The sequence below is a fragment of the Pseudopodoces humilis genome, chromosome 14 (assembly GCF_049639895.1).
Source record: "Pseudopodoces humilis isolate 2021_Gansu_Grassland_sample_001 chromosome 14, ASM4963989v1, whole genome shotgun sequence".
NCBI classification, from domain to species: Eukaryota; Metazoa; Chordata; class Aves; order Passeriformes; family Paridae; genus Pseudopodoces; species Pseudopodoces humilis.
This window is the reverse complement of record NC_142213.1, coordinates 4,799,701-4,813,296: the sequence shown is the minus strand read 5'-3', so window position 1 is coordinate 4,813,296 and position 13,596 is coordinate 4,799,701. Positions and strand designations below refer to the sequence as shown.

Below are 13,596 nucleotides of genomic sequence, written 5' to 3'. Positions count from 1 at the left end.
CTTTGACACATGGGTATGATTAAGGATAGGAGGTGTCACACTAGATGAAATCAGGGCCCTTGCAGTGAGGAGCACATTATTTGCAGTGAGGAGCACATTATAGAGGAGAGGGGGCTGAAATGAGTTACAGCTCACAAACCACGCCCAGCTGTGACCAAACAAGAAGTTAGCCATCAGACATTCATGAAATACTACTTCCTTTTAAAAATCATTAGGAAACAATTCTCTGCTCAGGTGAAAGGCCATTTTCCTACAATACCAGCAGCTCAATTCTATACAGATTTTGATTAGGTTTGATTTATTGTGCAATTAATAGCTTGATCCAGTTGTAAATCAAAGTCAAAATGTCTCTTTTTTAAGGGACTTTTATGATTTAACTTTTGTAAACTGTAAAAATGTCACTGACTACAGAAAAATGAATAATATATTTGTCATATTGATATATATGATGTCCTCTTGTCCTGCTTTGCTCTGGTTGAAGTCATATAAACTAAAGTAGTTGAAGAACTGAAAATTGGGGTTTACAAATTTTTCCTTTCAAGCTGTTGAGGTTATTAATAAGCTTTTGCTGTGATAAACATGTTCCCGAGGATACAGTGATGTACACAATGAATATAAAAAAGTGATATTTGAAATTATTAAATTGCAGTCAAATAACATAATCTGGGTAGAATTTCCCATAGACCAAAGAACCGCCAAGTCCTAAAACCTCTTTGAATTAGTAAAACATCAACAAAGCACTGCCAAATATAAAATATTTTGCAAACTCTCAGTGTTATCATTCTAATGATTCTAATATCATTCTATATTAAAATGATATATATAATTGATGTAACTATTAATAGTGCCCAAAATTTAAGACTCTCAAAATCAATAAGGTTTGTAAAAGTAGGGAAATGATATTGCCACGGCATGCATGTCGAATTGTTTACTTTTCTTTATCCACAGATCATGAAGGAAGTTCGGAGAGCATTGTGCAATGCATCAGCTGATGACAGTAAACTCTTACTTCTCAGCGCAGTGGGAAGTGTATTCTGTAGTGGCCTAGATTACTCATATTTAATTGGCAGGTTATCCAATGACAGAAGAAAGGAAAGCACTAGGATTGCAGAAGCTATAAGGTGACCCAAGCTTACCTATGATCTCTAAATTATGAAATGCAGTGTGTGATTATAAAGATATTTATCAGGTCCAAAAATGTTGTATATTTAAATGTTGATTGCATTCTAATTATAGTCCTGCAAATTTGTTTAGTAAAAAGAAACTTGGACCTTTCTGTATTAGAAAAGAAAGCACATTTCTTCCAGTGCTAATATCCATAGGGATTAATTTTATTCTAATTCTCTGTATTTAATATTTCGAATCATTCCTCCAAATTCAAATACAACTTTTTTGTTGTTTTTTCCAAATTCAGTATTGCTTCATGTTCTAAAGTGGTTCTTGAAAGGCAGATCTTTTACTTGTTTTAATGTTCATCATTTTAATTAATTTCAGTCCAAATGGGAATCCATGGCTTACTCATATTCTGTTGAAATAGCAGTCTGCCACTGTATTTCAGAACCTTACTAGAAGGGTCTCCACTCTTCTTCTTAAATTTAAATTACTTAATATATATGTAAATGTAGTTTTATTTTTGTAACTAAAATGTGACTTTCCTTATATATATATATCACATCACCTTAATAGAATTCCAGGGTTTATGACATGCAGTCTGCAAATCAATCTGCACAACACATCACCAAATATTCCATTATCCACAAGGTAGATATCTTCCAGTATAAATCAACATTATTCCTCTAAAGCCAATGGTATTTCACCAGTCTGTACCAGGACACAATTTGGTCCCTTTCCCACCCCCCATTTTCTACAAATAAATATGCTTCTGATAGCTTTAAAACATTACGCAGCAATTGTGTGAAGGAATATTAAAGAATTTTTTTACAAGATATCTGTACTTGGGATTTATTAACATAACATAAGATCAGGTTTAGCTATTACACAAAGTACATTAAAAATCAATTATCTTGGTTACAACAACTGCAGATCAGTTTGGATTCCAGGTTAAAAACTTCTTAAATTCTCAAAGTAGCAATTATTTTGAAAGACTTTAAAAGATACTTCTTAAATGTAATAAGTTACAATCTGTTTATAAGACCCTAACTATACTCTAATATCATGGAGTGATATTTTTGGAAAGAGAAACCCTTTGAAGGACACAGCCTAAGTTTATTTTTTAAATGTGAGAGGTTTCTAACAATGTGGAACCAAAAAAATAAGTGAGGGAAGAAAATCACTAGTCTTGTTTGAAAACACAGGCACTCTCACCGCCCACCAAAAGATACAAATTTAGTATTATTCTTGTAAAAATTGCAGTTAGGTATTGTTATATAAGTTCACATTTATTTGCACACATCTAATATACAGGTATACTTATCAATCCAACATTTAAACAAGTATAAGCCAGACTGTGATACTCAGTTTTTCCAGCCTTGGACTCACAGAACACTCTTGAAGTATTGGTACAATGTACTGCTCCTTGTCAAGAATGTCCGCTTCCAGCCCACTGAAAATAGATTTTTATTGTACTTCTGGAAACAATACCCTACGTTTTCCATTTAGCACTCTCTGTGCTTTCTGTGAACAAAGGACTCAGCTCATGGAAAATAAACTGTAATAAGAGAAGAAAAAATGTCCATTGCTTTTTTCAGTGGTTTGGATGTCCTAAAATACATCCACGGATCTCTGCCTCCACTGCTCTACATCAAGTTAGACTAGCATCAAAGTGAAAATGAAATCTTAGTTACCATGTGTTTCCACTTTCCAAAGTGTGGCTCTCCTATACCAGTCACACGTTACAGCTGAAGTTTCAGTCCCTGTTGAGTCTTCTCTCCCATGAATGCTCCATTCATTGGTGTTGTGTCCTCAGTCACCGGGGCTGGCAAGGAACGGATGTGTGGCATGGCAGCTCCTCTGCAGGCACTGCTCACAGTGCCATCCCAGATCCATCCCAGATCCATCCCAGATCTATCCCAGACCCACCAGTCTGAGCTGCCACCATCCACACGCCCTTCCAGAGCAGGGAAAGGGCCAACAGGCTGCACAGCATGGCCTGCAGAGCCCTGGGATTGACACTCCCTGGAAGGCATTCCTACCACTGGGCTCACACCATCAGCTGGGCAGCGCTGGGACCTGAGCCACAACTTTCTGGGTGTGCTCAGAAGAAATCAGAAGAAATTTACTTGCTCAGCTTATTTACAGCCCTGGATTTACCTACAAGCCTTGACCAGCAGCAAGAGCCTGAAACAGTGCAGAGGTGTCTGGGCTTCCCAGCTTGTATTCAATGGTCAGCCTCATAGATATGCTCTAGCAAATCCAGAAGCCTTCTGCAGACACTTCTTCCTATCTTTGAGCATCTGGATCTACTGAGCAACAACAGCTATAATCTGAAATCCTTTTCAAAGACTGCTTTGAATTGAAACAAGGATCCTGTAACCCAGAAACTCCCTGTGCGAACTTATGGTTTGGAGACAAGGAAACATGACAGGTTCAGGGTACAGAGATGAAACTGAAACAACGTACCAAACAGGAAACAAATGGAGTGCTGGTCACTTCAGCTTCTGGAGACCAAAGGCAGGCATTTGTCCCACTCATCATCTCCCAATATTGTAGCCTTCCACTCCATCCTATAGGTAGCATGTTCCACACCCATCCATTTTACCATCCTCTGTGCTCCCCATTCTTCCCTCGTGTCAGAGGCTTGCTGTGCCTTCTCAATGTTATGTTCCACTCTCTCCAGGTCCTCCCTTCCTTGCTCACTCATAGACTTCCTTCAACTTTCTTTCAACCCTTCCCCTCCATTAATGTGTTCTGCTTTGTTCTTCCTCCACATTATCTGTTTCCTCTCCACATCCCTAATTGCTTTTCCGTATTCACTTCCAGTCCCATTTATCACTGTGATTCCCGCTTTTCTCCACAACACTGGTTTTATCTGCTTCTACATGGTCCTCAGATTTACTGCCACCATTTATCCTTAGTTTGCTTTCTCTTTACCTATCATTCATCACATCGCTATTCCCAACTGTAGTCCTGTCTGGAAGGCTTACATACCTACTGAGGTTCTCAAAATTCTGGAATTAATAAGGTGCAGTGATCCACAGTCACTACTCAGTCATAAACAAACAAAGAAATAATGAGATAAGGGAACAGCATTATTCCTGCAATGAAAACGAATCACAACTCTCAACCCTGCTCTCCTCTAGACAAAGGTGGTCTTGAAGAGACAAAAATAATGTTCCTTATTTCACTCTCTTTGTCTTGACAGTGATCTCCTGGTTTACTGCTGGTGAACAGAGGTGCATCAATTCTCTATTTTCCCATGGTCAAAAATTAACTCCTTACTAGAGGACTTGAAAACCAGAATGTATTAATAGAAAATTTAATGCTAGGTCATCTCAGATTCTGTCATCATTTAAAATATAGCCAGTGCCCCCACACTTCAGCCCAGTTGCCACATGGGCCCTCTAACCTGCAAGACCCACCTGTGTTCAGGTACAGAGGCCTACATCCTTGTGACCTCAGTGGGAGAGCAGCAACTCATCAAAGGGCACATTTGACAAAAGTTCTTTCCTAAAATCTGTCAGCAAAGATGGACTCTGGACCTAATAAATACCCAGTGCAGGGACAGAATCTCAATTTCCTCTTTTGCTTGGAATTTGATTTATCCATGTCTTTTTTCTAACGTAACTGAGCATCCCATTTGCCTCCATATACCTGCTGTGCACCGAGCTGCTGGAGCCCATAATTTGCCCACAATTACACTCTTGCCTTTTCCTAATTGGCGTAAAGGCTGTTCCATTCAACAGATGTCTTTCCACAGTTGCTGGTAGGTAACTTATTTAAAAGATCTCCTCATTGCACAGAATTTAACATATTCTAGCTCATTCACACAAATGAATCTGATGAAATTTAACTTCCCTGTTATTTCTCATCACATTACTGGGGTAGTCAGGCAAGGGCATCTGCTTTGCAACGGCTTTGCTGAAGACTTTTGCAATGAAGACCCAACTGAGGATCACTTGTCCTGTTCTAACATTTCTCTCTCTGACTCCCCTTTGAACATCTTGTTCTTTCTGCTGGTATGCCATAAACATTGACAATCTCCCAGTCCACTGATGGGACTTGCAGCAACCTTTGATACAGGATCTTAAGAGAACTTTCCAAAAAAAATAAATATTCAGACTATAATATTTCATCAGTAGCCAAACCAGGTCCATCCCAGCCACTGTGGAGCAAACCAAGGAGTGTTGTGTGTACAGACTCAGGAGTTACTGGTCCAGAAGTAAAACTAAACCAAACCAAACCTTTCTGCAAAAAGTACAACACTCAGTGCAATCCACTTAATACAACATACACAAAACTATGCAATAACCCAGTTACCCAGAAAGATTAAATAACTAAAAATAAGCAAACTTTTCCATGTGCAAACTAGAAAATACCTTGCAGTTCTGACTTCATAAAACTGGGCATTAATTGTGTTCTTCTGTGGTTCTAATTTGCTTTCAGATTAAGTACTTTAAACTTGGGTATTTATGAGTTACTTTTGTATTCAAGATCTTTCTTTTTTTTTTTTATTTTAGGGATTTTGTAAAAGCTTTTATTCAATTTAAGAAGCCAATTGTGGTTGCTATCAACGGCCCAGCTCTGGGGTTAGGAGCTTCTATTTTACCACTCTGTGATATCGTTTGGGCAAGTGAGAAGGCTTGGTTTCAGACACCTTATGCAACAATCCGACTCACTCCAGCTGGCTGCTCATCATACACATTCCCACAAATTCTGGGTGTCGCACTGGTAAGGTTTTCCACCTCAAATTGCTGAAGAACCTTTCATAAATTCCTGATCTTCTTTCTCTCTTTAAAAAGTAAACCATTTTCTTAATTGTCTTTAATGGAAATTAAATCTGTGGAAAGTTCATCTAATCACTCCCAACTTCTTATCAAAGAATAACCTCGGAGCTCAATATACAGCACCTGCTATACACAAGAAAGATTGAAAAAGCAAAGATTGTCAACATCATGGTAGAAAAGTGAAGAACTACATTAGCAGAATAACCTTGCAGAGTTGCTGTCTGCATTAAGTTAGGAGTGGGCAGTATTACAGCCAGATACAGCTCTCTGCTCTTTAAAGATAATCCACAATGATTCCAGTAAGATTGCTTAGCTTTTACCAGTATAATAAATCAGAATTTGCCCCACAAATATTTCCTACTGGGTTCCATGACTCTCGACACAGTATCTCTGACAGTTACTCTTGTAAGATCAGCAATACAGATTCACCATGCATGCCAGCACATTTCTCTTAAATTAAACCCATGCTGTGCTCTGGCCACCTGCACAATCCTTAAATAGCTACTGAAACTCCTTTTAAAGTATTTTGCAGTATGGAAAGATACAGAAGAACATTTGTAATTTAATCGTAAAAATAGCAGGCAAGTATGAGAAAAATTTTAAGGGAATTATAACCCCAGATTACCAGAATCTTTTGGTTTCACAGGCAAATGAAATGTTGTTCTGTGGGAGAAAGCTGACAGCACAGGAAGCCTGCAGCAGAGGACTGGTGTCACAAGTATTTTGGCCAACAACATTTAGCCAAGAAGTGATGCTACGAGTGAAAGAAATGGCATCCTGCAGTGCAGTGGTAAGAAATCCAAACTCCCTCATTAAATGACATTTGACAGAGGTAAGGTTTGCTCCCAAGGCTTCTTACACATGGGACCTCAGTTTCCACAACCATTCCTGTGAAAGAAGGCTGACATCAGAAAACCTGGATAGGGATCAGTGAGCTCATGGAGTTTCTCATTTTTCAGGGACAAGGGGTGGGGGGTATTTCCTTTCACCGTATTTGTATTTATTCAATGAGTGGTACCTCCTTGCCCCAGATTTTGAAGGGGGATTTTAGCACAGATTTCCTTCATGAAGGTGTAACGGTCTGAAGCTCTACAACTGTCATGGGAAACCTCTGTAAGAAAACAGATTTGCCTTTCACTTTGTCCTGGCCTACCAAGTTTCAGCTGAATCTGCCTTCTTTCTGCACCTGCACAGTTCCTGCTGCTGCAGAATGTTCTACACAGCACCCCAGAAGGGTGGGATAGTGCCAGCTAAGCTCTGCTGTGAAGGAGAGGTGAGAACCAGACAAGAGGGATTTGAACACAGTCTGGTCACAGTGTATTATAACTTTCCTTTTGTGTATACAAAACTTGAAAGAAAATCCTTTCCTATCTTTACTTCCTAGGGGTTTTTCCTTCAGGCAGATGTACTCCTATTCTGGGCACATCCTTGTTTAAAAAACATGCAGTGAAAAAAGTGATACTGGCTGAAATAAAACTGCAGTAATTAAAGTGAAAATTGTTATAGTTTCTTGCTATATTTCCTATGCCTGAAACTGTCTCAGCATCTTTCAGTTTCATTTAAAGGATCTTCTGTGAAAGGAGGTAGAGGCACAAGAGATTTTTAATTAAATAAAGTGTAGATTAGATCTCACAGAAGACATTGCGAATGAAACTCTCTGGAAATGTAGCAGAATTTTATTTGATGATGCTGATATAACATGTATTATTTGAGTTGGGAAAACCTCTGGGCTTTACTGTGAATTCTTCCTTCCCTCATTGCTTTGGCTGTCAGTGAAATTTTCTCAAGACCCCTTAGGAAGGCCGGTGCTGACTTGTGGACAAAGATAAACCTTCAAAGACTTAGTCACAAACAGACCACAAAAAATACACAGGCCCCTTGATTTGTTATTAACACCATTTACTTGAATTAAAGACAAATACTACTGTGCAGTAGCAGAGTTGAAATCCACAACACGTAGGAACTGGGCTTAACATGAAGGTGCTGACAAAGCTGAGTGAAGAGAATGCATCTCCCTTCCAACAGAACACTGTATCAGTTATATTAAATCTCCTGTCCTCAGAAAATCAGTAATGTAGGAATTATGATTGGGTTTGTTTGACCAGTTGAGTTCCTTGTGAGATACATACTGGTGGTGTGTATTTAAAAACTAATTTTAAAGGAATCAATCTCAATGTGCTTAAAAATGGGTCTGGGAAAAATGAGCTGAACTATGGGAGCAACCATAGACCTGCACTTTGTGCCTTTCAGAACTTGGAACAATTACTAAGGGCTTGAGGTTGGGCTTTCTATTGCAAAGATCTCAGGTGATTTGTTGTATGTGCCAAGTAAATCAAACTTCAGAGCACAGTCAGAGGATGCTTGTTTTGCTTAGCACCATTCTTTTGCAAAATATTTCACTTTTATAAAAATGTAAGCAAATAGGTTTAAAAATTGATTTCCTGTAAAGGCCTTTTTGTATTAATTTCTGCACTGATAAAGAAATAATACATGAAGGAAAATTGTTAAAGATAATGGACATCCATTTTTTTTCTTTGGGTTTCCAACATGTCTAACCTTAAAGGCCGCCTTCCAGAAAACAGATAGCCAGTATATTGTCCCTCACACATTTTCATTTCAATATGAGGGAGTTCAGCTCCTTCTTGTGCTTCATGGCAGATCTTCAATAAACTAAGGTACTTTAGAATCCCTCATTCTTTTAAAAACCTGGCACTAACCCATCAACCTCAATTCTTAAAGATGCTGACTACCAGCAAGGGGAGTTGTGGCTATAAATCAAATGTAATTTCTGTGCCCAAAGGAATTACTTAGCTTGTAAAACAGAGTTGGGACTCTAAAAATCTTGTCACGCCATTATCCATAGTAAATTTTTCAGATTCAAAATAAAATAGAGTCATATTTTGGCTTTAGGTGTTGGAAGAGTCCAAATGTCTCGTGCGGAGCTTCCTGAAATCCGGACTTGAAGATGTGAACGAGAAAGAGTGTCAGATGCTAAAACAGCTGTGGAGTTCTTCCAAAGGACTGGATTCATTATTCAGCTACTTGCAAGACAAAATTTATGAAGTCTGATATCTTGGCCTGACTTAAAGAGAAATTGCTCCAGTTGTGACCAGAGTCAGACATGACCATGTTTGAGAAGCAGAGGCAATGCATCAGTGAGGAATTTGTGACCGTGATCCCAATGCCTGTGGCTGTGTGAGCTACACAGCTGCTTGTAGCTGGTTTGATTTTGTGTAACCAAGACGTGGGCAGGCGTTCAGTGCACGTAACCTGTGCAGAGGCTGCATCTTTCACATTGCTCACCCACATCCAACTCTACATTCCACGTGCTGAGAAGCACCACTGAGGCCCAGCAAGGCTCACCCACCTGTAAGGGTTTATTTTGTCTGTCCTTCTTAACTTATTCTTGCTGTTGCAGCACATCTGGGCTGACACAGAGGGCTCAGTCTAAAATCCGGGTCAGCATGACCTTTTGTAGACCCAAAAACCATATGTTAGAAATATGTTAATTATTTTTTTCTAAGTTCTAACAGTTTAATGAAAAAATCTGATAATTTATATGTATAATATGTAAAGTTAGTTTACAAAAACTACTAGAATTTTTTTCATTGTTAAATTTATTTAACTTATTTATTTTGTGTTCATATTCAACGGTTTATTGATCACAGATCTTATTTTCATATTTCCCTTTTGACTGAATTAAAGGCATCACATGAGAATGCAAACACATTTTTAGCAGCACCCTGAGTAGAAAAATAAAGAATATATAAAAAACCCACAGAATGTTGTGGGCAGTAAATGAAACAGCCACGTGCATGCTCCTCTATGTGTAAAACTGTACAAAAAAAATGTATGAAAACAGATTAATTCACCACGGTTAAGACAAAAAAAGTGGGTTCTGACACAGTGAGTCCCCCTTAGGTCTCTCTTCACTTTCTGCCTTCTTGAGGAGCACTGAAGGGCTTGCCAACTAGATGCTTTATTTAAGTTTACTATATTCCTGGTAGCCGGATATCAGCAACAGGGTGAATGGTGCCGTTCCGTGGCATCGTACTGTTTTTCAGGTTTAAACACCCCTTTTGGTCTGAAGTCTAAAAGCAAATCCTTATGAGCCTTAGTCTAGTTGCCTGATTCCTCAGGTGTGAGATAATTTCTGCTCTGGAGGCCTTTGGGTGTGGGCCAGCAGTTTATACAAGGTGCTAGGCATTGATCTCAGTGGAGGCAGAGGTTTTGTTTTGCTTTTCCCAGCTCTCCACCTGGCCACCCCAACCACATGTTACAAGAGCTTACGGCTATCCATAAAAGCAGTCCACAATAAACAAGGAAAACCCAATCTGCTCTTTCTGAATGTGATCCTGGTACTGTTCAGTGACACTGACTGACTTCTGAACACTGGATCTCTCTCAGTTCTTTCCTGCTATGGGCAGTTGTGTGGAAAGGACAGGAGCATGCTCTGAGACTTCACCTGCCATTAGAGTACGCCCAAATTGAAACCTCTTGAAGCAGAAGCTTTGCACATTTGTTTGCTTTGTAATTTGTGCACTTGCTCTCCATCCTTGAGCTCAATGACTTACTATGAATTAAACCTCTGCAAATGAGGCTGCTCAGCTTTCTCCCTCTTAGAATTTCCATAAAGAGTTTCAACAAAGCCTTTGTAAAGTTAACAAACAGGTGATTACTGTAAACAGTAACCTTCAACATATTAATGTAACATTTCTTTTTCCAAAAATAATTAGAAGTGCTGTCTTTATGCCCTAATTGTACTGAATTTTAAGGAAATCATTACCCTAAATGCAGAAGTTCTCATGGAAATCCTTCATTAAAAAGACAGAATCTGCCTTCTAATTAGCCTGTTTAAAATGTTTTTAAAAGAAACTTATTGAAACCATTTATCTTATTTAAAATGACTGAAAGAGAACTCTTTCAATAACTGTTTTTAATGATGGATGCACCACTTGTTTTATACCAACCCTTACTTTTGTCCACAACAAAGGGGGCTCGAGGCCCTGAGCCCCTGGTGGGGCAGGTGCACATGGAAAAAGAGGAATCACCCAAGTGAAAACCACTCACACACACACGAGTTTGCACAATCAGGCCTCCAGCATTCACCTTCAGAAAAAGAAAAAAGCCAATGGAAAATACCACAATTCCTCAATTTCCTTTATTTCCTTTATTCCCGTCCAGAGAGCCATAACTCCTAATCATGTGTTAATAAGATATTAGGAAGTTTATTTCCATACTATGCTTACTTTTTTGTAGATAAATATAGCAAGATTGCTCAGCAATGTGAAGGAATGCGTTCTGAACGAGATTTGCAAAGAGAAGAATCTTACGTTGTTGGATCTTTTAAACTGCACCATTTCATCTGAATTTTCAGATATCTGTATCTTAGCATTTTTTATGACAAAGGAATGGTTGAAATACATTTTCTATAATTATTTTTCCATTAAAGCAAGCGCTAACCATAGTTAACATTTTTAATTATTCATATCTATACAGTTACAATCTAGTTTTCATGGAATCTATTTTCCCGTCAAAAAAGAGTAATAACAATGTTGAAAGCTTCTTTTCCAGTATTTAAATATCAAAATCTGAGTTTTCTCTTGTGTTTCTATCCTTACTAGGTATTCAGATATCTAGATGTACTGTACATATTAGTCTGGGTACCTTTACTAATATTCACAGTATTTAAGATTAAAAATGCAATTTGTTGTTTGTTATTTTATTCTTGTGTAAATTGTTTTGTACAATCTTTAAAAATCTACAGTTTTGCATTTGTAGAAATTAAAGGTAAGCAATTTATTTTGTGTTGTCCTGCATGTATATTTTTGCTGTAGATAAGTGTTGCTTAGTTTACTATTTCAGTACATTTCTGTTTAAATAAATAAGCTTACAAACTTTAATACAGTATATATTTTCAAAATATAAACTTTTATATTTCTGTGGTAGGTTAGGGTATGCGTTTTAGGCAATCTTTTTCACTACTATGAACTGTTATTTTAATCTATAATATAATGGTTTTGTGCCAATAGTTTTTCATTAGAACGAAATGCTCTTTTAATGTTAGGGATGAACAGACAATTTTTGTTGGGGTTTGTTTTATTTTTGGTTTTGGGTTTTTTAATTATTTTGCCAGCCTTTACAGTTTTAAATATAATTTATAAATGTATTGCATTTGTGAATAAGCCTTACCATTAGGTACAAGAAATCTTTAAAGCTGCATAATTGCTTATGTAGCACTAAGGACTTCCCCAAATAATTGCTGTAAGAAAGTTAGCAAATCAGAGTACAGGGCCTTAAGTTTTTCTTGTGAAAAGGATAATACGGGTTGTTTCTTTTGAACAACATAGGTAGACTTGTCAGCATGGGCTTTGTTATATATAAACTGTGCATTTGTGCTCCCAACCATGGTAGTTTAATCTCAGGCTTTGTGTGGCTGGGTCTATAAAAGTCAAATCTGGCTAAAGCCAGCACTCTTTAGGAGACACTAAAGAAGTTTACATAAGAGACTTATAGACAATCTTATCATAGTACATTTGGGTACTCGCTATCCTCGATGTGTTATCTGTGTCTGCCCAATTAACCGTATGTTTTAAGCCATATTAAATCTCTTTACTGCTATTTTAAATACTACACTGAAAGTCATTCACTAGCTTGCTTGCTCACAGACAGGATTTCGATTTTTAGTGAATAAAAATGTTATGCCTTCCATAAAAAACAAAGGACCAAAGAATTGCATTGTTCTAACGAAGCATTAGTTCCTTTGCCACTGAACTAGTTTGACATTTGTTCTGAAGATCAAACAGTCTCTTTCTGCTTCAAACACTGCGTCCTCATCCATGTCAGGTGTAAGGGGGAAAGATGTATCCACTGAGCTATTGGGAAAGGAGTGATGTTCAGCTGGGATGGCATGTCTATTGGTAAGGCTTATTACCAAACCTCTGAGATGAAGCAAAGAACCAAAAATTCACAAGTTATGTCAATGTAAATTTATTTTCAGAACTTGCACAAATAATTAATTGTAGAACTTTGCAAATTAGGCCCTTAAGTTATTTTGTCAGAATGCCATGGAACAGACTAAAACAGTTTCTAATATTTGTAATGATGAGTACATATTATAATATTATAAGGGTACAGGCACCCCTATATCACAGTGTTGTAAATATTTTCTGAAACTGGTACAGTACTGAGGGACTTGTATCTTCTGATATATCAAATATTGACTGTCTAGATCAAATTGTACACAATTTATTTGTTGATGGTCCTGTAACTAGTGTATGGACACATTTCTGGGTGCCTTAGAAGTTGTATTTTTCATGTGTGTTAATATGCAGTATTTATACATTGTGAGAAGCTGCTTTGAATAAAAACATTGAAACTTCATTTCAATGCAGTGATTTTCAGTTTTACATAATCAGAACAAACGTGGTAAGTGGTAGCCATGATATATGATAATATTATTCACAGGCTCCTGCCTTTCCAAAGGGACCAGGCACACAGTGGGCTTTTCAAAGGATTTTTTATTTTTTTATTTTTTTTTTCAAATGGCAAAACCCTTAGGGCACTAAGAGATGCTGCATTGAGAACTCTCTGAAATCAGTTATGATCCATTTTAATTACCATTTCTTGATCAAGTCCAAGAAATCCACCAAGAACTGTCTCACAAAAGCAGTTCTAGGAACCCCATTATCAC

At 37.7% G+C, this 13,596-nt stretch overlaps 1 protein-coding gene across 1 annotated transcript in view; it reads left to right on the top strand.

Moving 5' to 3' along the window:
* Window positions 1-13,286, top strand: part of CDYL2 (chromodomain Y like 2) — a 59,563-nt gene extending 46,277 nt beyond the window's left edge. Inside the window, exons 4-7 of the mRNA XM_005528188.3 lie at window positions 949-1,121; window positions 5,637-5,847; window positions 6,550-6,693; window positions 8,814-13,286. Of these exons, the coding sequence (XP_005528245.1) occupies window positions 949-1,121; window positions 5,637-5,847; window positions 6,550-6,693; window positions 8,814-8,972 (687 nt within the window). The 3' untranslated portion in view covers window positions 8,973-13,286. The remainder of the gene's footprint in view (window positions 1-948; window positions 1,122-5,636; window positions 5,848-6,549; window positions 6,694-8,813) is intronic.
* The last annotated feature ends 310 nt before the right edge of the window (window positions 13,287-13,596 follow it).